Source organism: Chiloscyllium plagiosum, unplaced genomic scaffold (genome assembly GCF_037043375.1).
Source record: "Chiloscyllium plagiosum isolate Xiang-an unplaced genomic scaffold, Cpla_swu_hap1 HiC_scaffold_15, whole genome shotgun sequence".
Lineage (NCBI taxonomy): Eukaryota > Metazoa > Chordata > Chondrichthyes > Orectolobiformes > Hemiscylliidae > Chiloscyllium > Chiloscyllium plagiosum.
In genome coordinates, this window is record NW_028270153.1 from 70,053,112 (window position 1) to 70,077,909 (window position 24,798).

The 24,798-nt window shown below is 44.5% G+C and overlaps 1 protein-coding gene across 1 annotated transcript in view; it reads right to left on the reverse strand.

Moving 5' to 3' along the window:
- The window catches only part of ctsa (cathepsin A), a 52,098-nt gene that overhangs the window by 5,788 nt on the left and 21,512 nt on the right, over positions 1-24,798 (reverse strand). The window contains exons 8-14 of the mRNA XM_043676989.2: positions 23,453-23,537; positions 17,215-17,306; positions 14,498-14,582; positions 13,451-13,599; positions 8,504-8,579; positions 5,383-5,472; positions 1,651-1,752 (exon numbers count right to left, since the gene is read on the reverse strand). Of these exons, the coding sequence (XP_043532924.1) occupies positions 1,651-1,752; positions 5,383-5,472; positions 8,504-8,579; positions 13,451-13,599; positions 14,498-14,582; positions 17,215-17,306; positions 23,453-23,537 (679 nt within the window). The remainder of the gene's footprint in view (positions 1-1,650; positions 1,753-5,382; positions 5,473-8,503; positions 8,580-13,450; positions 13,600-14,497; positions 14,583-17,214; positions 17,307-23,452; positions 23,538-24,798) is intronic.

Sequence of the window (24,798 nt, forward strand, 5' to 3'; positions counted from 1 at the left end):
TGATCGGGTGTATCTATGACAGATAGATTAGAGAAGAGGAGGTCAAGCAGGCTATTGCTTAGTTTTCCCTGACTGCCACAGACCCAGTTGAGCAGAGATGATATAACTGAAACACTCTTGGTGGTGGACATTGGGCACATTGTGCAACATGTAGAAATACAGAACATCTCCAGGACACCATGCACGAAACAACTCCCCCAAGGACATGCAGGTCCTGGGACACCTCTGCTACCAAACCCTTACCATCCGATGCCTGGAGGAAGAATGCCTCATCTTCCGCCTTGGGACCCTCCAACCACACAGGATCATTGTGGATTTCACCAGTTTCCTCATTTTCCCTCCCCCACCTTATCTCAGATCCAACTTTCCAACTTGGCACTGCCCTCTTGACCTGTCCATCTTCCTTCCCAGCTATCCACTCCACCTCCCTCTCGGACCTATCACCTTTATGCCCAATTTCACCTACCTATCGCATTCTCAGCTACCTTTCCCCAATTCCCCAGACTACCCACTCATTCCTGATGAACAGCTTATACTAGAAACGTTGATTCTCCTGCTCCTCGGATGCTGCCTGATCGGCTGTGTTTTTCCAGTCCCATACTCTTCAATTCTGATCTCCAGTATCTATGGTGCTCACTTTCTCCCCGTAACAGATTCATCAGCTTGGTAAGGGTGGTATGTGATAACGAGCAGATTACTCATGTTTGACCTGACACCACAGACATCATGGGGTCCAGAGTCAATGTTGAGGGCCAATCCCCCTGACTGTATAGCACTGTACCATCACCTCTGCCGCACCTGATCTGCTGGAGAGAAGGGAGATAGCCAGGGATGTTGATGGTGGCATCTCTGGAATTGCGTGAAGGTAGGAGTCCACGAGTATAACCACACTGACCTGTGCTTGCCCAGCTTAAGTGGCTGCTGTTGTACAATATAGCAGAGACTACAATCTTAAGCAATGAACTCAAATGTTAAATCCCAAAGATTGCAAAGAGTTCCCAAAAGATGAAATTCTGTCCCTGAAGATGAGTACTGAATTTTTCTTTGCCTTCATTAATCTGTTGGTTATGAACTTTTAAATCCCAAACTTCTGGAGATTGTTTTGCAAAGGCATGGATCAGAACTATTTCTCGTTTCTGCCCACAGACACTGCGATACCTGTTGGCCTTCTCCTGCATTTCTTGCTTTTATTGAACATAGATTAGATTTCCTACAGCGTGGAAACAGGCCCTTCGGCCCAACCAGTCCACACTGACGCTCTGAAGAGTACCCCATCCAGATCCATTTCCGTCTAACTAATGCACCCAACACTATGGACAATTTAGCGTGGCCAATTCACCTGACCCTGCACATCTTTGGACTGTGGGAGGAAACCGGAGCACCCGGAGGAAACCCACGCAGACACGGGGAGAATGTGCAAACTGAAGCTGGAATCGAACCTGGGACCCTGGCGCTGTGAAGCAGCAGTGCTAACCACTGTGCCACCATGCTGCCCTATAGCAGGGGGAATAGGCCATTTGACCCCTCAAGTTTGCTCTGCCAACCACTTCATGCTGGATCATCTATCGCAAAGTCATTTTCCAGCACAACCCATCTATTTCTCAGTAACTTTAATATCCAGAAGTTTAATTCACACTAATGCACCCATACCTTTACTGTCAAGAAAGCAAGGTTGCCAAACTCCTTGACAAATCCTCCCACCTGATCACCGTTTCCATCATCATACAGCCAGGTTCGACGGTTCACTGTCACCTAAGAAGAAAACAAAACGGGTTGACACAGAGACCAAGTTTCCAACACAATAGACCCAGAAGTGCCAATGCATTGTGAACAAGGTCAGAAGATAGAGGTCTTTTCTACAATTGGGCCCTTGAAGACAGAAACAGGGGAATAGATTACGGGGAACAAAGAAATGGCAGAAGAATTGAATTGGTACTTCAGATCTGTGTTCACTGGGGAAGGCACAAACAATCTCCCTGAGGTAACAGTGGCTGAAGGACCTGAACTGAAGGGAATTTATATTTGCCAGGAATTGGTGTTGGAGAGACTGTTAGGTCTGAAGGTTGATAAGTCCCCGGGGCCTGATGGTCTACATCCCAGGGTACTGAAGGAGGTGGCTCGGGAAATCGTGGAAGCGTTGGTGATTATTTTCCAGAGTTCGATAGATTCGGGATCAGTTCCTGCGGATTGGAGGGTGGCTAATGTTGTACCACTTTTTAAGAAAGGTGGGAGAGAGAAAGCAGGAAATTATAGACCAGTAAGTCTGAGCTCAGTGGTGGGAAAGATGCTGGAGTCTATTATAAAGGATGAAATTACGACACATCTGGATAATAGTAACAGGATTTATGAAGGGGAAATCATGTTTGACTAATCTTCTGGAATTTTTGAGGATGTAACTCTGAAGATGGACGAGGGAGATCCAGTAGATGTCATGTACCGGACTTTCAGAAAGCTTTTGATAAAGTCCCACATAGGAGGTTAGTGAGCAAAATTAGGGCGCATGGTATTGGGGGCAAAGTACTAACTGGGATTGAAAGTTGGTTGGCTGATAGGAAACAAAGAGTAGTGATAAACCGCTCCATTTCGGAATGGCAGGCAGTGACCAGTGGGGTACCGCAGGGATCAGTGCTGGGACCGCAGCTTTTTACAATATATGTTAATGATATATAGAAGATGGTATTAGTAATAACATTAGCAAATTTGCTGATGATACTAAGCTGGGTGGCAGGGTGAAATGTGAGGAGGATGTTAGGAGATTACAGGGTGACCTGGACAGGTTAGGTGAGTGGTCAGATGCAGTTTAATGTGGATAAATGTATGGTTGTCCACTTTGGTGGCAAGAACAGGAAGGTAGATTACTACCTAAATGGAATCAATTTAGGTAAAGGGGCAGTATAGAGAGATCTGGGTGTTCTTGTACACCAGTCAATGAGGGTAAGCATGCAGGTACAGCAGGTAGTGAAGAAGGCTAATAGCATGCTGGCCTTCATAACAAGAGGGATTAAGTATAGAAGCAAAGAGGTTCTTCTGCAGCTGTACAGGGCCCTGGTGAGACCACACCTGGACTATTGTGTGCAGTTCTGGTCTCCAAATTTGAGGAAAGACATTCTGGCTATTGAAGGAGTGCAGCGTAGGTTCACGAGGTCAATTCCTGGAATGGCAGGACTACCTTACGCTGAAAGATTGGAGTGACTGGGCTTGTATACCCTTGAGTTTAGAAGACTGAGAGGGGATCTGATTGAGACACAAGATTATTAAAGGATTGGACACTCTGGAGGCAGGAAACATGTTTCCGCTGATGGGCGAGTGCCGAACCAGAGGACACAGCTTAAAAATACGGGGTAGACCACTTAGGACAGAGATGAGTAGAAACTTCTTCACCCAGAGAGTGGTGGCTGTGTGAAATGCTCTGCCCCAGAGGGCAGTGGAGGCCCAGTCTCTGGATTCATTTAAGAAAGAGTTGGATAGAGCTCTCAAGGATAGTGGAATCAAGGGTTATGGAGAAAAGGCAGGAACAGGATACTGATTAAGGATGATCAGCCATGATCATATTGAATGGTGGTGCAGCCTCGAAGGGCAGAATGGCCTACTCCTGCACCTATTGTCTATTGTTCATTCAATTGATGATGGTATCAATGGCAATGCTAGCATTTATTACCAATCCAGAGGGCAGTTAAGAGTGCACCACATTGCTGTGGGTCTGGAGTCACATGTAGGCCAGACCAGGTAAGGATGGCAGTTTCCTTCCCTAAAGGACTTTAGTGAACCAGATGGATTTTTCCTGACAGTTAACAACGGATTCATGGTCATCATTAGACTGTTAATTCCATATTTTATTGAATTCAAATTCCAGCATCTCCTGGGATCTCCAGAACATATCTAGGTCTCCACGATAATACAACAAACCATTGCCTTTCTATAGCCAGTCTTAAGCATAAAATTTGCTTTGCCCAGATTCGAGAGAGAGATTCCAAGCCTGCAGCTCCTTCCCTCCCTCAGATGACTCCTCCTCCTGTAAATTAAAGACTGAAAGCTCATGATTACTGACAGCTGACTGGCACTATTTCAGTCCTTTGTGGTTACAGCTACATGCAGCACTGGATTTGATCCAGTTGATCCATTTAAAGAATGAGCAATGTAATCTGCAAAGCAAGATGACTCAAGGTCCAGATAAAATAATAAAGTATATACAATAAAAGCAATAATATTTTTCATATAAAGCTGCTAAGTCAAAACAATAGGTAGTATGAACTTGTGCTGAACAGATATTGCTCATAAGTAACAGTTTCAGTGAATCAGGATTCTGTGTTGCACAACTTCTGTTTATGTATCCAAAATTTAAACAGCAGTTTGAAAACTAGCACAATGTCCCACTTCCCCAAACTCTGGAACTCCACACATTTGGAGCTCAGTCTACATTTCAGACTTTATTTACCTGCTCCTTTTGTGGAGGTGGAGGACGCAGAGATTGACTGCAATTTTCTCTCCCTATTACCAATCAATAAAATTCACATCCAAAGACTGGGTTATCCCAAGTTCTTTAAGAGAGGAATCAAGCCCTAACCATAATTCACATACTGTCCCCCCCCCCCCCCAATAATTACGTTTCTCTTGCTATGCCTGGTCTCCATTTGGAATGAATTAATTAGTTCAGGGTCTCTTACAGCAGGGGAAGCAGCCATTTGGCCCATCACACATTTGCCAGCCGTTTCCAAAGGGTTTTCCAATTATTCCCACCTTCACCATATCTTAGTGGTTAAGTTTAAAATTAATCCGATAATGAATGTCAGAGTAAAGGATGTGAGAACAGTTTCATTAATTTTTGGAATGTACCTGTGCATATTGAAACAATATTCTGTATCACTTGCTTACAAGGCACAAGACAACAAACAGGACCATGGTAATGGTCCTTACAGCTGGTGTCTCAACTCATCATCATTGGGATCCAATAGAAAAACAAATGGAATTCTTGACTGTTCCTGCTCATTTCCCTGTTGAAATCGAGTGTCTGCTCATCCTTTTAAAAAGGTTTCTTTTCAGATGATTACAATGCGGTAAAGTTCAGTTCACACCATTATTTTGTGTAATATCTGAAGCATCACAAAGGTTTCTGCTGTAAAAATCATAATCATTTCATTGCAAATTGAGAGGACAGTTCATGCGAATTTGTCTCTGTAAATGGAAAACACAATACTATTCTGTCTCAGACTTTCTCCAGTTGTACAGAGGTGTTTCAAGAATCGAAGCTCTTTCCCCTTTATTTTAATGAATTTGAATTCAAATTTTGTGACAGTACTCAAACGTAGATGTACACAATTAGTCCTCTGCCACTTCCACTCACTCTGTTCTCGAGAACAATGAGCAATGAATAGAAGCACTCACCTTTTGTTGAAGTGACTCCACAAACCACTCATCTCCCATGAAGTTACAGGCCATATCCACGTCGCCATTATAAACTAGGAGCTGGTATTGCTGTTGCCAGAAGTGCGGCAATATTGAGAGGAAAACAAAACACACAGAATGAATATTCTGTCTGAAGAGATCATAAAGCATTTGCGTTGCAGACAGAACGAACAGATTACAGGCACCTGGGGCTACAGGTACTCACTCACAACGCTGACACTTTGATGCAGTGCAGAGGGAGTACTACCTTGTTGGGGATGCCACAATTTAGATTACAGATTCAATAAAGGCTTTGTTTGACCCCTACGATAGATGTAATCTCTCCCCTACCATCATTGAGGAAGAATGGACCACATACCTATGACCTGTCAAATCATCACCCTCAAATCAATATTATTGGAGCAAATGATCCCATCAGTTCCTCTTTGATGTTACTGGGATCTTGCTGTGCACAACCAGGCTGCTGAATTTTGTTACGTTGCAACAGTAAGTGCACTTCTAACCTGCTTCACAGACCGCAAAGCACTTGAAGACATCTGGAGGTTGCAAAAGAGTCCCTCCCAGGAAAGCAGCTGGCGATAAGTGCTGTCAACAAGGGTTAGTGTTGGGACCACAACTTTTCACTTTATGTATTAATGACCTAGTTCTTGGAATGGACGGCATTCTGGCTAAGTTTGCAAAACATACAAGGATAGTATTAAGGCAGCAGGGAGGCTGCAGAAGCATTTAGACAGGTTAGGAGAGTGGGTAAAGAAGTGGCAGATGGAGTACAATGTGGGAAAGTGGGAGGTCATGTACTGTGGTCAGAAGAATAGAAGTCTAGATTATTTTCTAAATGGGAAGAAAATTTGGAAATGTGAAGTGCAAAGGGACTTGGGAGTTCTTGTCCTATATTCTCTTAAGGTAAACTTGCACGTTGAGTCAGTAGTTAAGATGACATATAATGTTGGCATTTATTTCAAAAGGATTAGAATATAAAAGCAGGGATGTACTTCTGAGGCCCCTTAAGTCTCTTATCTCTTTCCCCTTACAATTGGGGAGTGTGCTGTCAGTATATGGGAAACCTCTGGATGAATATTAAAACTCAGACTCTGTCTGCCAGGTGACTGTGGAGAGATTTTAATAGCATTGGTCAGTGAGCATAAATCTGCTCATCATTCTTCTCTGTCAGTCAGTCAACATGGCCAAAGAAAAAGTAACACAGGTTAACTGACCATTCATTGGTGGCAACAGTATTCAGGAATATGTAGGTTAGGTGCATTCGTCAGGGTAAGTGTAGGATAATAGGGTGGGGGAATGAGTCTGAGTTTGTTACTCTTCAGAGGGTCCTGTTGGGCCAAATAGCCTGTTTCCACACCAGGGATTCTATAATTAAAACCTAGGTCCCCTGTACATCATCTGGGTCTCTAGATTAATAGCCTTGCGATAATACTGCCTCCCCCACAGTCAAGACAGTAATTGGTCTAGGCTGAGAAAGGTGATCACAACTTGTAGGCTGCCAACAATAATGGTCTCAGCTTGTATGGAGCATAGCCTTGCAGGTTAGATATCAGAGGGACAGTGGTACGAACAAAGCTGTGAGCGGTCAAGTATCAAGATAAGGTGAAGGCCATTTAGGACTGAGAGGAGGAGGAATCTCTGGAATTCTCTGCCCCAGAGGCTGTGGAGGGTCAGACATTAGATACATTCAAGGGAAAAAGTGAGGACTGCAGATGCTGGAGATCAGAGCTGAAAATGTGTTGCTGGAAAAGCGCAGCAGGTCAGGCAGCATCCAAGGAGCAGGTGAATCGACGTTTCGGGCATGACCCCTTCTTCAGGAATGAGGAAAGTGTGCCCAGCAAGCTAAGATAAAAGGTAGGGCGGAGGGACTTGGGGGAGGGGCGTTGGAAATGCGATAGGTGGAAGAAGGTCAAGGTGAGGGTGATAGGACGGAGTAGGGGTGGGGGCGGAGAGGTCAGGAAGAAGATTGCAGGTTAGGAAGGTGGTGCTAAGTTCGACAGTTGGGACTGAGACAAGGTGGGGGGAGGGGAAATGAGGAAACTGGTGAAATCTGAGTTCATCCCTTGTGATTGGAGGGTTCCTAGGCGGAAGATGAGGCGCTTTTCCTCCAGCCGTCATGTTGCTATGGTCTGGCGATGGAGTCGTCCATCGCGGAAATGACCATGACATCACTTTCGCCCCCACTGACCATGCAGCATCTGCGATCGCCGCCCAGACAACCGCCTCCATGATCGCCAGGAAGACCATCGCCGATGTGCCCTCCTCTATATTGGGGAGACAGGCCGCCTACTTGCGGAACGTTTCAGAGAACACCTCTGGGACACCCAGACCAACCAACCCAACCACCCCGTGGCTCAACAATTCAACTCCCCCTCCCACTCAACCAAGGACATGCAGGTCCTTGGACTCCTCCATAGCCAAACCATAGCAACACGACAGCTGGAGGAAGAGCGCCTCATCTTCTGCCTAGGAACCCTCCAACCACAAGGGATGAACTCAGTTTCCTCATTTCCCCTCCCCCCACCTTGTCTCAGTTCCAACCCTCGAACTCAGGACCACCTTCCTAACCTGCAATCTTCTTCCTGACCTCTCCACCCCCACCCCACTCCGGCCTATCACCCTCACCTTGACCTCCCCCCACCTATCGCATTTCCAACGCCCCTCCCCCAAGTCCCTCCCCCCTACCTTTTATCTTAGCCTGCTGGGCACACTTTCCTCATTCCTGAAGAAGGGGTCATGCCCGAAACGTCGATTCTCCTGCTCCTTGGATGCTGCCTGACCTGCTGCGCTTTTCCAGCAACACATTTTCAGCATACATTCAAGTGAGAAATCAATAGATTTTTAAATATTAATCCTACCATAGGATATGGGAATAGTACAGGAAAATGACATGGGAAATCAGCCACAATCCAGTGGAATGATACAGCGATCTCAATGTGGCCAAATGCTGCTTCTGGTCCCCATACTGTTGCAACAATGGGATGAAGCTTTAAGTCCCCACAGTCCCAAACCAGTGCTACACGATTAAAACATGCACAATCCCTCAAAGTTAATGGCTGAGTTAAAATTGATCAGTGGAATGGAAAGAATGATTAATTACCCCGGCAGACAGCAGTTTCATGTACTGATCCTTCATATCACTGTACAGCCGTTGATAAAGCAGGTTCACTACTGCGCTAAACAGGAGCAAACAAAAATCAAAGTGAGTGTTAAAAGTAATTCAATCATCCACATGTTCTAAAGGAGGCAATACTTCCAATATCACAGCATTCCCCAGGACTTCCCTGTGAATGTAGAACCCACTCCAGCTAGAAAAGCCTTCTTCTCCACCCCCCCACCATATCAACCCCACAAAGCAGCAGGCAATCCAAGGGAAAGTCAAACCCTTGCTGAAAATATTTTAAATTCACATTCAATTTAGAAATAACGCAGGCAATTTGAACTTAATCCATTCAGTTGCAAACTGACAGGATCAGGTTCAAAATCTGTCTTCCATCCTGTCCAACTTGGCCTGTTGTCAAAGTCAGTGGAGAGTTAAGATCATGCTGGGGACGTCTAGAATTTCATCACATGCCGTGGGATTTCTGACAGTGGATTAGGCTAAAGGAGAACGAGAATTTATGATGTACTGTCCCAAACAAACAAGGATCAGATCAGTCAGACTGGTCTCCGGTTTATAAAATCATACAATACAATAGAAACTCTTTGGCCCATTGAGTCTGTACTGCCAGAGTCACTAAATTTACACTATCCCACTTTCCAGCACTCAATCCATTGTCTTGAATTTTTATGACATTTCAAGTGCTCATTTATGTACTTCCTAAAAAGGTTCAAGGTTTCCCACCTCAACTAAGTGTCTAAAATAATGTATTCCACAACCTCGCCAGCCTCTGGGGCAAAATAATTTTTCCCTCAATCCCCTCTAAACATCCTATCTTTCACCTTAATATTAGTCCCCCCCTTGTTATTGATCCTTCAACTAAGGGGTCAGCTGCTTTCTATCGATCATGTCCATATCCCTCATAATCCTATATAGTTCTATCAAGTCCCCCTCAACCTTCTCTGCTCCAAAGAAATCCAACTTCTCTTCATAGCTATACTGCTCCAACCCAGGCAACATCCTGGTCAATCTTGTCTGCACCCCCTCCACTGAGATCACATCCTTCCAATATAGTGTGGTGACCAGAACTGTACACAGTACTCCAGCTGTATAGCTCCACCATAATCTCTCTGCTCTTATAATCTGACAAAGGCAAGTGTGCCGTATATCTTGTTAAATCGCCCTATCCTGCCAGTTCAGGTATTTGTGGACCAGCCCTGCCAAGAACCCTCTGTTCCTGAGTTTCCTAGTGTCCTGCCACTCATTGAGTACTCTTGGCTTTTTACTTCCTCCAAAGTCAAAACAAAACCTACACAAAGTTTAGTTCAGCTCACTTAGGAAATGTGATCACCACTGAAGGTTTTTTCATGGATTAAGAGAGAAGGTATAATAGATTAAGTGGGCAAAACTAAGGAAAATGGATTTCAATCTAAGCAATTCGAGGTCCTCCACTTTTAACCCAAACAGGATAGAACAGGAGCTTTCTAAATGATGAAAATTAGAAAGAATGGAAGATCAAAGAGATTGTCAGTTCATACACACAGATCATTGAACTGTCCTGAACATGTGGAAACAAAAGGACTTATGAAGCATTGACTTTAGTTTCTGAATGACTAGGATAGAACAGCATAGGGATCATACTACAGCCATACAAAATTCTGGTTAAACCACATAGACAGTGATAGGAGCACCACACCTTAAAGAAGATAGATTAGGGGAGCATAGCCCAGTTTTAATCAGAACGATGTCCAAATGTCAGAGATATATTGGAGGAGAGATTACACAGGTAGGAATGTATCCCTTAGAATTCGCATTTAAGAGGTTAATTTGGTTGAGATTATTTAAAAGAAGTGGAACATAAGAGAATGGGAGAGGTAGAGAAAATGCTTGCTGCTCTTTGGAGAGTCTAGGCCATGATCTAAGGATTTGAGCCAGATCTTTTAAGTACAAAGTCAAGAAACACTTGTACAAACTAAGGCTGGTGGAACACTTCCACAATCACAATTAACGCTGGACTAAATATTCATTTTAACTTGGAGATTGATGGATCTTTATGATCAAGGAGCACAGGCAGGATATGTTGAATTAGGTCCTGGATCAACCAGGAACTCATTTAACAGCATATAAAAGGGACCTATGGAGCAACTGTTTCACGCAGAGGGTGGTGTGTGTATGGAATAAACTGCCAGAGGAAGTGGCAGAGGCTGGTACAATTGCAACATTTAAAAGGCATTTGGATGGGTATATGAATAGGGGCAGCATGGTGGCACAATGGTTAGCATTGCTGCCTCACAGCGCCAGAGACCCGGGTTCAATTCCTGCCTCAAGCGACTGACTGTGTGGTGTTTGCACATTCTCCCAGGTGCTCAGGTTTCCTCCCACAGTCCAAACAACGTGCAGGTTAGGTGAATTGGCCATGCTAAATTGCCCATAGTGTTAGGTGAATGGGTCTGGGTGGGTTGCGCTTCGGCAGGTCGGTGTGGACTTGTTGGGCCAAAGGGCCTGTTTCCACACTAAGTAATCTAATCTAATCTAGTATTTGGAGGAATATGGGCCAGGTGCTGGCAGGTGGAACTAGATTGGGTTAGAATATCTGGTTGGCATGGACAGATTGGACCCAGGGGTCTGTTTCCGTGCTGTACATCTCTATGACGTGAGAACAGCAGGACAGGGTGGAGGAGCTAAATTGTTTTGTCGTTTTTTTACCAAGTGCCAAATCCTCCATATATCACCACATATCCTCCTCCAGACAACTGGAATTCAGATGATTGACAATAATAATCGTTTGCAGTCATCAGGAGGGGAGAGTCAGGCTGTTGGTGTGTCGGGGGGGGGGTTGCTGGAGATGGTGGTGTGTGCGCATGGTGTGAAGCTGTGGTTAGAGGGGTGTGATTATTGGAGGTAAGGTAGCCAGTTCATTTCGAACAACTGTTGGACAAGGTTGATGACAGATCATTGGTATCACCAAGGCAAAAAGGAGTGGCTACCTTTCACCCAAGGAAGGTATAGCAAGTTCTCGGAAAATGCTAGAACTACTGATGAAGGATCACTCTGCACACCTCATGGTTTTAGAAGCATTTGATAAAATCCCTTGGACATGGTGACACCAAAGTGAAAGGTGGCTGTACGTCTCGATAATCATGGCAACTATTCTGTTCCAGTGAATGATGGATACTATGGTATCAGTGCATGGCCCCTGTTAACTTCTCTGGGCTCAACTGTAACCCCATATGGGACTGTACAGTAAAGCTGGGACTGATGTTGGCTTTTGCTGAAAGTGGCACCTATAACTACACAAAGCCAGATACTCCAGATGAGCCAGAAGGGGAAAGCCTGCAATACCATATACATGGAGTATTGTGTAGCGATTAGTGTCAAGTCAAACAAATTAAAAAGGATAATGAAGTCGATTCACAAGGAAGACGTAGGAGGCAGGACCTTTAAGAGTGGAGAAACAAGACACTATATAATATCCTACGTGAGAGGATACCATCTACATACATGGCCATGTCCCAGCCATATTGTGAACACCATTTATACCAGAGTTACAAATCACATGGACAGTGCATGTACAAAATGTCAAACCTAGTAAGAAAGAGTAGAAGTAGGCCATGTAGCCCCTCAGGCCTATTCTGTCATTCAATAAGATCATGGTTTATCTGATTGTAACAATTTCACATTCCCACATATCCTCAATAATCTTTCATCTCCTTACTTACCAAGGAGCTATCTACCATGGTCTTAAAAAATATTCAAGAAATTCTATCCATCATTCAGGAAGACTGTTCCAAAGACTCTGAATTCTTGAAGAAAAATTATTAGCCTTATGTTAGTTTTAAATGAATAAATCCTGATTTTTAAACAGTGACTCCCCACTTCTACCTTGTCAAGAGCCTTCAGGATTCTGTGTGTTTCAATCAAGTACTCTCTTATTCTTTTGACCCAGTGACACTGATGCTTTCAAGTCAGGATGGCGAGTGGCTTGGAGGGGAACTTGCAGGTCGTGGTGTTCCCATGTATCTGCTGTCCTGTCCTTCAAGATGGAAGTGGTTGAGAGTTTGGAAAGTGCTATCTAAGGATCTGTGATGAATTTCTGCAGTGCATCTTGTAGATAATACACACTGCTGCTACTGAGTGTTGGTGGTGGAGGGAGTGGATGCATGTGGATGTGAAGCCAATCAAGCGGGCTACTTTTATCTGGATGGTATAAAGCTAGAGTACTGTTGGAGCTACATTCTTCCAGGCAAGTAGGGAATATTCTATCACCTTTCCAACTTCTGCCTTGTAGGTGGTGAACAGGCTTTGGGGAGTCAGGAGATGGGTTTCTCACTACAATATGCCTAGCCTCTGATCTGTATTTAAATGGAGTGTCCAGTTGAGTTTCTAGTCAATAGTAGCCCCACAGGATGTTGATAATGCGGGATACAGTAATGACATCATCATTGAAATGTCAAGAGGTGGTGGTTAGAGTGTTTGTTATTGGAAGTGGTCAATGCCTGGCATTTGTTAGGTGCAAATGTTACTTGCCACTTGTCAGCCCAGACCTTGTTGCATTTGAACATGGACTGCTTCAGTATCTGAGGAGTCGTGAATGGTGCTGAACATTGTGAACATCCCCCTTTCTGACCTTATGATGAAGGGAAGCTCATTGATGAAGCAGCTCAGGGATAAATGATAATGTTCTATTACCTTTCCTAATTGCTTCTAGATTCCTTCCAACACCAGACTACAAACAGTCTAATATTTGTGGCACATGACTCACTTTTAGGTAACTTGAAACCAAATGACCATCCCCAGATGAGAGATACACCTAACTGGAACCCATCCCAAAGCATGAACACACCTCATATCAAAACACAGTAGGGACAGGATAAAAATAAGAGTGAGAATGTCAATTTTTGTATTGATCACATAGATTTGCTTCTAATTCAGAAGCCGGGATGTTACCTGCACATCTCCCAGTTCTGCACAAAGGCAGGGATATGCAGAGCCTTCCGAACCTCTGGGTCATTCAGGTAGTTGCTGCAGGCAGTGGTGTTGGTGCATGGGGGATCAAGCCGAACGTTTCTGTGGCTCTGATGTACATCTTTCAGTTTCTGGAAAAGATATGCAGAAGGTGAACACGGAGACAGGGCAGGGAAATCCACTTTAGAAGGATGAGGGGTGATCTCATTGATGTATATCATAGGAGGTGTAGGAGGCGGCCATTCAGCCCATCATGCCTGTAATGGTTCCAATAGCCAGTGCCAATCTTCTGCCTTTTCCTGAGGTTTTTACTGAGATCCAGTTTCAATCCCATCCTCCATTCTACATACTTTAATTCAACTGATGGAATATTTGCAGTGACCTCAGATTGTCTTCACAAATTGAATAGTGATGCATGCTGACGCACATGCCAACTGCTGCCTCCTGCCAGCATCAGTATCCCATCCAGCAGGTGGCACCCCTAACCCCCACCCCACCAATAGCCAAGTGCTGGAGCACCCACTTCCCTCCTCAGCCAGCACGGCCAGAGCCCGTTTACTCAACTTGCTGTATTTCGGTTTAATCCCTCCCAACTATACCACGAAGGGGCTGATGGCAAACCTCGTGCCCCTGACAAATGAAACCAGTGGGAACCTAGTCTTGTCTGTACCAGAGTCTCCTTTAACAGGCAGCAGTGTCTGAACAGAGCCTATCCCCTCAAGACCAATTTCATTAAAGTATCCCCAGATTCACCATTACAACATAAACAAAGAGCAGGGACTCCTAACCACCACCCCGCACCTCTGCTCCAACATTGTCAGCTGCACCAGTTCAGCAGTCGCACTTACTCTCCTCAAAGAAATTCTTTAAAATGTACTTTAAGAATTCTGGATCACCCATGGCTTGGTTTCACATTTTATTGTCCAATTATACTCCAGCCTGAAATCTTAAAATCGTGAAATAAATGCAGGTTGTTGGCAAATTATAAAATCTGGCCCCCACTTTCAGGAAAGGATGTATGGAGTTTACCTTGCGCCACCACAGACTCATTTCATTTTTGGGGAATAGGTTTCCCAAGTCACTGATGACCAGCTGCTTCCGACTCCCATCAAATCTGTGAAAGGACAGATCACTTGTTGGTTTAAATTTTGGCTCTTTGAAGTGATTTTAGGTTTTACATCTCATTTGGAGCTAACTCAGATCAACAGTATTTCCCTGATGACTTCTGTCCACTGAGTTCAAGCCAGTCAGTCCATCTCACAAACACTTGGGTCTTTAGGATTCACAGTATCATCCCACAGAGCAAGAAGCCACCCAATAATGTTACCTTCCTCCAAAAAGGCCTACTTAATTTTACAAGCCTTAGCGACACTATAAGCATCCCAGATACTTGAAAGAGTCTGGGATTTCTCACTTCAAAACATAGACCTCCCCATTTCAGAATAGTGTTTGTTTCAGTTACTCTGTTACAACTCAAATGAGAATGTATTAACATTACAATTTCAATTGAAATTAAGCAATATATTTCAAGTAAATTGCTGTATCAAAAACTATCAAGAGGTTTAATTTAAATCTACAAGAATCCATTATCTTGGTGTTATTTGTAACTCGTCAAGGAATATTAAGAGCATCTAAGAATATTTTAAAATATCCAAGAGCTAAGAATATCAACATTTAAAGTAAAGTTTTATCTAAAAGCTCGAAGCAAGATATTTTTTCTCCTCTGCAGAAGCTATCTTTTGAGACATATTATCTAAGGGTTTCTACAACCTCAGATATACTTTTCTGACTCAGATATACCCATTTGCCTCGAATGGTCTCTGAGCACTTTACACCAAGGCAGGAGATATTCATTACAAACACAGAATGCTGGAGAAACTAAATTCTCATGTGGAGAAAGAAACAGAGTTTATGTTGAGTCCAGTGTGACTCTATCCACAGACTCTGCCACATTTAATGGGAAGGTCCTAGGGAGTGTTGCTGAACAGAGACCTTGGAGTGCAGGTTCATAGCTCCTTGAAAGTGGAGTCACAAATAGATAGAATAGTGAAGGTGGTGTTTGGTATGCTTTCCTTTATTGGTCAGAGTTTTGAGTACAGGAGTTGGGAGTTCATGTTGCGGCAGTACAGGACATTGGTTAGGCCACTGTTGGAATGTTGCGTGCAATTCTGGTCTCCTTCCTATCGGAAAGATGTTGTGAAACTTGGAAAGGTTCAGAGAAAGATTTTCAAGGATGTTGCCAGGGTTGGAGGATTTGAGCTACAGGAGAGGTTAAATAAGCTAGGGCCGTTTTCCCTGGAGCATCAGAGGCTGAGGGGTGACCTTATAGAGGTCTATAAAATCATGAGGGGCATGGATAGGATAAATAGATAAAGTCTCTTCCCTGGGGTTGGGGAGTCAGAACTAGAAGGCATAGGTTTAGGGTGAGAGGAGAAAGATATAAAAGAGACCTAAGGGGCAACACGGGTGGTACGTGTATGGAATGAGCTGCCAGAGGAATTGGTGGAGGCTGGTACAATTGCAACATTTAAAAAGGCATTTGGATGAGTATATGAATAGGAAGGGTTTGGAAGGATATGGGCTGGATGCTGGCAGGTGGGACTAGATTGGGTTGGGATATCTGGTCGGCATGGACGAGTTGGACCGAAGGGTCTATTTCCATGCTGTACATCTCTATGACTCTATGACCTGGTTTGAAGATGCCGGTGTTGGACTGGGGTGTACAAAGTTACAAATCACACAACACCAGGTTATAATCCAACAGGTTTAATTGGAAGCACTAGCTTTTGGAGCGCTGCCCCGATGAAGGAGCGTCGCTCCAAAAGCTAGTGCTTCCAATTAAACCTGTTGGATTATAACCTGGTGTTGTGTGATTTGTAACTCTATGACCTGAGAGTTTCTGTAGGATGCCGTTTGTTTCAGATTTCCAACATCCCACAGTATTTTGCTTTTATTCCATGTTGCCTTTCATTTTCTGGCATTTGCCCTCCTTTAAACTGCTCTAGTGCCACCTTGTTGCAGAGTAAAGCCCCTCAGCAAGGGCTGGTGAGAGGTGATGCACATAAACATGGTGCTGTATGTAGTCCTGGAGTTGGTTACAAATACAATTAGAAAGTGCAAAAATACATTAATGTATGTGACAGTGAGCAGGAAAAAGGTTTTAACTGGATGGTCAGGTCGGGGTGGGGAAGGCAGGAGATAACCCCACCTTTGCCCCCGATTTCTATTTGAAAACCAAGTGCACGTGTGCAGTGCAGGTTCTGTCCACAATGCAACAATGTACAGGGTCTTTTATTCACAGGGATTAGAGCACGTAATCCACGGTCTCAGCAATTTGCAGCCCTGCCCAACCTCCTGAACCTGGTTAATCTTAATGCCAGGATATTTACTTTCAGCAGGCAAAGTCTGGTTCCTGTTTATTTGCCTGGCAGCACTTACAACAGGCAGCCAATACAAAACACTGCAAACTCTCACCTGGGTTGGCGGCCTCTGTCAATGTCTCTTTCAGTTCCAATAAAGTGTCAGGGTTTTGAAGGCAGGAAAGTCAAGGAGAAGAAGTGTCTTCCCCACAGGGTGTGGGTTTGGAGGCTGATGGAGGCATGGATCAAACATTCTCTGATCTTACCTGCACCCTGATCGAGGGTTCTGTTAAAGTCACCTTCCCTCTCCCACCGCAACCATCAGCCATCACCAAATCTTTCAGATGGCAGCACCCTGCAGTGTCTCCTCACCCCTGGATAACTTACTGAATCTCACCAGGCACACCTCCAACACAATCAGCATACAAATTGTACACATTCAGACCAGAGGACCACACGATGTGTGACACTTCTTTAACCTGAAAAAGAAACAGAAATTACTGCATTGCAGTTCACAACCAAAAAAATCTATCCCATGCCAGTAAGACAACTATATTCCAATATTCATTTCTGTATAGTTTACCCTTCAAAATACCCGTTAATCTCCGCAACTGGACCACCACAGGATTGGTATAATCACAGCTGCAGACCACCATGAGAGCATTAAAACTTTCACAGAGAAACAATATTATTGGAAAGAAAAAAAAAAGTGCAAGAGTTCAAATGCGAGTTAAGCTTTTATAAACCAGTGTCGTGTGTTCAATTCTGGGCACCACTGAGAACGTGCAGAAGAGATTTACTGAGGTGGACCAGGGATGACTGGAATACTGCGAACAGTTCTGGATCCCTTACCCAAGGAAAGAGAGAGATATGCTGGCACTGGAGGCGGTCCAGAGAAGGTTCACGAGACTAAACCCAGGTATGGAAAGACTGTCTTCTCAACAGAGATAGAGTAGATTGAGCTGTGCCGTTTGGAATGGAGAAGAATGATAGGCAATCTTATCGGAACGTACAAGATCCTTCAAGGACTTTACAGGGTAGATGCAAAACGATAGTTTCCTGTTGTGGGCAAGTCCAGGATCACAGGTATAACCTTAGGTCATACATTTAAGGCAGATGACAACGAGTTTCTTCTCTCAGATAGCATGAATTCTGTGGAATTCTTTACTGCAGGTTGAGGTTGGGTCATTAAGTATATCCAAGGCAGAGACAAGACAGATTTTGAATTGGTAAGGGAATAGAGTTTTATGGGGATAATGTAGGAAAATGGAATAGAGGGTGATCAGATCAGCCACGATATCACTGAATGTCAGAGTACACCCAACAGGCTGAATGGCTTCTAGCCTCATGATCGTAACATGCCATACAAGAGACGACAGCTCAAAGTTACAACGCCTGGAATTGGGGATATTAGAATGGATTGTCAATTGAATATAGGAGAAATAAATGGGTTTTTATAGTGTTTACACTTGTAAATAATGGGGTGCCACAAGGATCAATCCTTCAGCCCCTGCTATTTACAATCTACAATAATGTTATGGATGGGAAGAGCAAATGTACAATGATCTGAGATTACTGATAATACAAAGCTGAAGGCAAGGTGGTGATATAGTGGTAATGCCACTGGACTAGTAATCCAAGGATCCAGGTGAATTCTGAGGATACGTAGTCAAATTCAACCCAAACAAATGGTGGAAATTAAATTCAAAATTAATAACACATCTGGAATTGAAAGCTAGTATCAGTAATTGATCATGAAACCATCAGTGATCATCATAAAAACCCATCTGGTTCACTGACGAATGAAGTCAGTTGTCCTTACCCACTCCAGCCTACGTGACTCCAGACTCTCAGGAATGTGATTGACTCAGCTACCCTCCGAAATGTCAACTCAGTTCAAGGGTAAGTAGGGACAGCCAACAAATGTCAGCCTTGTCAATGATGCCCACATCCCATGAAAGAATAAATAATGTAACCTGTGAGCAAGGAGTAAAGAGGCTGAGAAGAGAAATAGATTGATTAAGGAATTGGACAGATCTGTGAAAATGTGACACTTTCCCACTTTGGTAGGATCAATCAAGTAGTATCACATGGTTTCCTGGGTGTTCTTTTGGTGGGGGATGGGTGGGGAGAAATGGTGTCATAAGGAGACATCTGCTTCAACCTTATCAGCAACACACAATGCTTGCCACTGAACACGGTGGCTACCAGAGCAAGTCAGAGGTCTATCCCCCATCCACAAGGCACAAGTCAGGAGTGTGATGGAATACTCCCCAATTACCTGGATGTGTGCAGCTCCAACATCACTCAAGAAGCTCGACACCATCCAGGAGAAAGCGGCCTGCTTCAGTGGCACCACGTTCACTCATTCTGCCACAGATGGAAGGTAGCAGCAGTGTGTGCCACTTACAAGATGCACTGCTGAAATTCATCAAGACTCCTCAGACAGCACCTTCCAAACACACAATCACTTCCATCTAGAAGAACAAGTGCAGCAGCTATATGGGAAAACAGCTGCATTTTCTTCTCAAAGCCAAGTGGGCAGCACGGTGGCACAATAGACAATAGGTGCAGGAGTAGGCCATTCTGCCCTTCGAGGCTGCACCACCATTCAATATGATCTTGGCCGATCATCCTTAATCAGTATCCTGTTCCTGCCTTATCTCCATAATCCTTGATTCCACTATCCTTGAGAGCTCTATCCAACTCTTTCTTAAATGAATCCAGAGACTGGGCCTCCACTGCCCTCTGGGGCAGAGCATTCCACACAGCCACCACTCTCTGGGTGAAGAAGTTTCTCCTGAGCTCTGTCCTAAATGGTCTACCCCGTATTTTTAAGCTGTGTCCTCTGGTTCGGCACTCACCATCAGCAGAAACATGTTTCCTGCCTCCAGAGTGTCCAATCCTTTAATAATCTTGTATGTCTCAATCAGATCCCCTCTCAGTCTTCTAAACTCAAGGGTATACAAGCCCAGTCGCTCCATTCGTTCAGTGTAAGGTAGTCCCGCCATTCCAGGAATTGACCTTGTGAACCTACGCTGCACTCCCTCAATAGCCAGAATGTCTTTCCTCAAATTTGGAGACCAGAACTGCACACAATAGTCCAGATGTAGTCTCACCGGGGCCCTGTACAGCTGCAGAAGAACCTCTTTGCTTCTATACTTAATCCCTCTTGTTATGAAGGCCAGCATGCTATTAGCCTTCTTCACTACCTGCTGTACCTGCATGCTTACCCTCATTGACTGGTGTACAAGAACACCCAGATCTCTCTGTACTGCTCCTTTACCGAAATTGATTCCATTTAGGTAGTAATCTATCTTCCTGTTCTTGCCACCAAAGTGGATAACCATACATTTATCCACATTAAACTGCATCTGACCACTCACCTAACGGTGAGTGGTCAGATGCAGGGCAGCACAGTGGCACAGTGGTTAGCACTGTTGCCTCACAGCGCCAGAGACCAGAGTTCAATTCCCACCTCAGGCGACTGACTGTGTGGAGTTTGCACGTTCTCCCCGTGTCTGCGTGGGTTTCCTCCCACAGTCCAAAGATGTGCAGGTCAGGTGAATTGGCCATGCTAAATTGCCCGTAGTGTTAGGTAAGGGGCAAATGTAGGGGTATGGGTAGGTTGCGCTTCGGCGGGTCGGTGTGGACTTGTTGGGCCGAAGGGCCTGTTTCCATACTGTAATGTAATCTAATCTAACCTGTCCAGGTCACCCTGTAATCTCCTAACATCCTCCTCACATTTCACCCTGCCACCCAGCTTAGTATCATCAGCAAATTTGCTAATGTTATTACTAATACCATCTTCTATATATCATTAATATATATTGTAAAAAGCTGCGGTCCCAGCACTGATCCCTGCGGTACCCCACTGGTCACTGCCTGCCATTCCGAAATGGAGCCGTTTATCACTACTCTTTGTTTCCTATCAGCCAACCAACTTTCAATCCAAGTTAGTACTTTGCCCCCAATACCATGCGCCCTAATTTTGCTCACTAACCTCCTATGTGGGACTTTATCAAAAGCTTTCTGAAAGTCCGGTACATGACATCTACTGGATCTCCCTCGTCCATCTTCAGAGTTACATCCTCAAAAATTCCAGAAGATTAGTCAAACATGATTTCCCCTTCATAAATCCTGTTACTATTATCCAGATGTGTCGTAATTTCATCCTTTATAATAGACTCCAGCATCTTTCCCACCACTGAGCTCAGACTAACTGGTCTATAATTTCCTGCTTTCTCTCTCCCACCTTTCTTAAAAAGTGGTACAACATTAGCCACCCTCCAATCCGCAGGAACTGATCCCGAATCTATCGAACTCTGGAAAATAATCACCAACGCATCCACGATTTCCCGAGCCACCTCCTTCAGTACCCTGGGATGTAGACCATCAGGCCCCAGGGACTTATCAACCTTCAGACCTAACAGTCTCTCCAACACCAATTCCTGGCAAATATAAATTCCCTTCAGTTCAGGTCCTTCAGCCACTGTTACCTCAGGGAGATTGCTTGTGTCTTCCCCAGTGAACACAGATCTGAAGTACCAATTCAATTCTTCTGCCATTTCTTTGTTCCCCGTAATATATTCCCCTGTTTGTGTCTTCAAGGGCCCAATTTTAGTCTTAACCATTTTTTTGCCTTTCACATACCTAAAAAAGCTTTTACTATCCTCCTTTATATTTTTGGCCAGTTTACCTTCATACCTCATTTTTTTCTCTGCGTATTTCCTTCTTAGTAATCCTCTGTTGTTCTTGAAAAGCTTCCCAGTCCTCCGTTTTCCCACTTATCTTTGCTATGTTATACTTTTTCTCTTTTAACTTTATATGTTTCTTAACTTCCCTCGTCAGCCACAGCCACCCATGCCTCCTCCTAGGATCTTTCTTCCTTTTTGGAATGAACTGATCCTGCAACTTCTGCATTATACACAGAAATATCTGCCATTGTTCCTCCACTGTCATCCCTGCTAAGGTATTGCACCATTGAACTTTGGCCAGCTCCTCCCTCATAGCTCCATAGTTCCCTTTATTCAACAGAAATATTGTCACTTCCGATTGTACGCTCGCCCTCTCAAATTGTAGATTGAAGCTTATTGTATTATGGTCACTACTTCCCAATGGCTCCTTCACTTCGAGGTCCCTGATCAATTCTCATTCGTTGCACAACACCAGATCCAGAATTGCCTTCTCCCTGGTAGGCTCCAACACCAGCTGTTCTAAGAATCCATCTCGGAGGCACTCCACAAAGTCTCTTTCTTGAGGTCCAATACCATCCTGATTCTCCCAGTCTATCTGCCTGTTGAAATCCCCCATAACAACTGTAGTAACATCTTTGTGACAGGCCAATTTCAGCTCCTGATTCAACTTACATCCAACATCCAGACTACTGTTTGGGGGCCTGTAGATAACTCCCAAGAGGGTCTTTTTACCCTTAGAATTTCTCAGCTCTATCCATACTGACTCTACATCCCCTGATTCTAGGTCTCCCCCGCGCAAGGGACTGAATATCATCCCTTACCAACATGGCCACCCCACCCCCTCTGCCCGTCAGTCTGTCCTTACGATAGCACATATAGTTTTGAATATTCATTTCCCAGGCCCTGTCCACTTGAAGCCACGTCTCAGTTATCCCCACAATATCGTATCTGCCAATTTCCAAAACAGCCTCAAGCTCATCCATCTTATTTCTAATGCTTCACAGCACCAGAGACCTGGGTTTAATTCCCGCCTCAGGCGACTGACTGTGCGGAGTTTGCACATTCTCCCAGTGTCTGCATGGGTTTCCTCCGGGTGCTCCAGTTTCCTCCCACAGTCAAAAGATGTGCAGGTTAGGTGAATTGGCCATGCTAAATTGCCCGTAGTGTTAGGTGAAGGGTTAAATGTAGGGGTATGGGTGGGTTGCGCTTTGGCAGGTCGGTGTGGACTTGTTGGGCCGAAGGGCCTGTTTCCACACTAAGTAATCTAATCCACTCACCGTCCTATTTGGGAATTTATCACTATTCCTTCACTGGGTCAAAATCCTAGAATTCTCTCCCTAAGGGCATTGCACGTCTACCTATAGCATATGGATTTCAGCAGTTCAAGACGACAGCTCACCATCACATTCTCAAGGGCAGCTGTTGGTGGGTAATTAATCTGACCGACCACATCCTATGACCAAAAAAAAGGTGTCTGGATTTAAGAAAAATGAAATGTTTTGATTAAAATGGGTAAAATTCTGACAGGGGAGCTGCCCAGAGCCTTTCCCCTGTCTGAAGCATCAGGAACTAGAGGTCCTGCTTAGATAATGCTAAAAGGTCAATTGTTTAAAGAGGAGAAATTTGTTCAGGGAGGTGTGGATGTTTGGGACCCCCCATCAAAGAAGACTGGTTGTTCAGTCATTGCATTTATTCAATACTCAGATTGATCAGTTTGTTTTTCAGCTGCAAGAGAGGGGGACATGACAAGATGATGAAGCTAATGTGAAAAACAGCCGTAATCTTACTGATCTTTGGAAAAATCTTGAAGGTATTAATGAATTCCATTCCTTCCTGCTGTTTGTGGTGTATGATTCTCTGAAACTCAAGGAAGCACAGATGCTGAAGTTACCCATTATGACTGAATGAGCATATGAAACACTACTCACCCTCAACTGACAGTCCTCATCTTTATTGTCATGGAAGTTGCATTTTCCCTCAGAACAGCAGAATTTCTGGAGTTCAGCCCACAGTCTGGAAAAAGAAACACGTGAAGAACAAAGTCTAAACATTTAGTCACAGATGCAGTGGGTGTAATAGGGGAGGAGGGAGAACATTGAAATGAAATCCACTATTCCAAGTTTTCCATCACCTGGCTTTTACAAAGTCTCTGCTGAAGGAGTAGCTGATAGTGGCATTGAACAGAGTTTGGAGAGTTGGGGGAAGATGCTCCTTTGCTTATACATTTTCTAACTTCTGTCGCCCTCCAAAATTCAGTATTTACCTCTCATTAGGGAAAAAAAGCTGGTAGGCGTTTAAAGGGATATTCTATTCCTGATATTTAAAATACTGTATCCTTGTGAATGAATTGCAATAGTATGCAGGGACAGCAAGTAAACAGGAAAACAAATAGACTAATCAGTTATTGCAAGAGAATTACAGCAGAACTGCAATTATTCAAATTTTGGAAAATCCGAACAAGATCTCAAGGTCCAATAAAGACGTTTCAAAGAGGCAAGTGAATTTGATTTACCTGTACTGAAGAATATGTGAAAACACTGGCAAAAACAAAGAAACAAGCACCTCAAGCAACAGCGACGTTTTCTTTTTTTTAAAAACGTAAGGTTAGTTACACGGCTCTTTGCAAAATGGCTTTATTCCCATCACTTTACTGGGACGTTCATGGGGGGGGGGGGGGGGGGGGGGGGGGGGGGCCTTCACGAGGCTGAATGAAGGGAGAAGGATCTTCCAGACTGGAGGAAGCCAGTTGTGCGAGGGGGCAGCAAGCTGCAGGAAGGAGCTGCCAGCAAAGCTTTGCCTGTGGATCTTGGGAAGGAGGGAGAGGGGTTTGAAAGACATGGAGGAAAAACAGCTGGTTAGTGACAGGCATGGAAAGAATGGCTTGATGTTTGACAGTGAGATTGAAGTCGGGGAGGGGGGGGGGGGGGGGGGGGGGGGCGGCGGAGGCAGGAGGAAGCAGAGTTGACCTCCAAGATTAAATGCGGCACGGTGGCTCAGTGGTTAGCACTGCTGCCTCACAGCACCAGACACTCGGGTTCAGTTTCAGCCTTGGGTGACTGTATGGAGTTTGCACGTTCTCCCTGTGTCTGCGTGGGATCCCTCCCAGAGTCCACAGATGTGCAGGTTAGGTAGATTGGCCATGGGAAATTGCTCATAGGGTCCAGGGGTGTTTAGGCTAGGTGGATTAGCCATGGTAAATGCAGGGTTATGGGAATAGTGTGGGTCTGGTGTTATGAAGGTGTAGATGTGTACTGTACCTTCGAGAGCGAGAGCG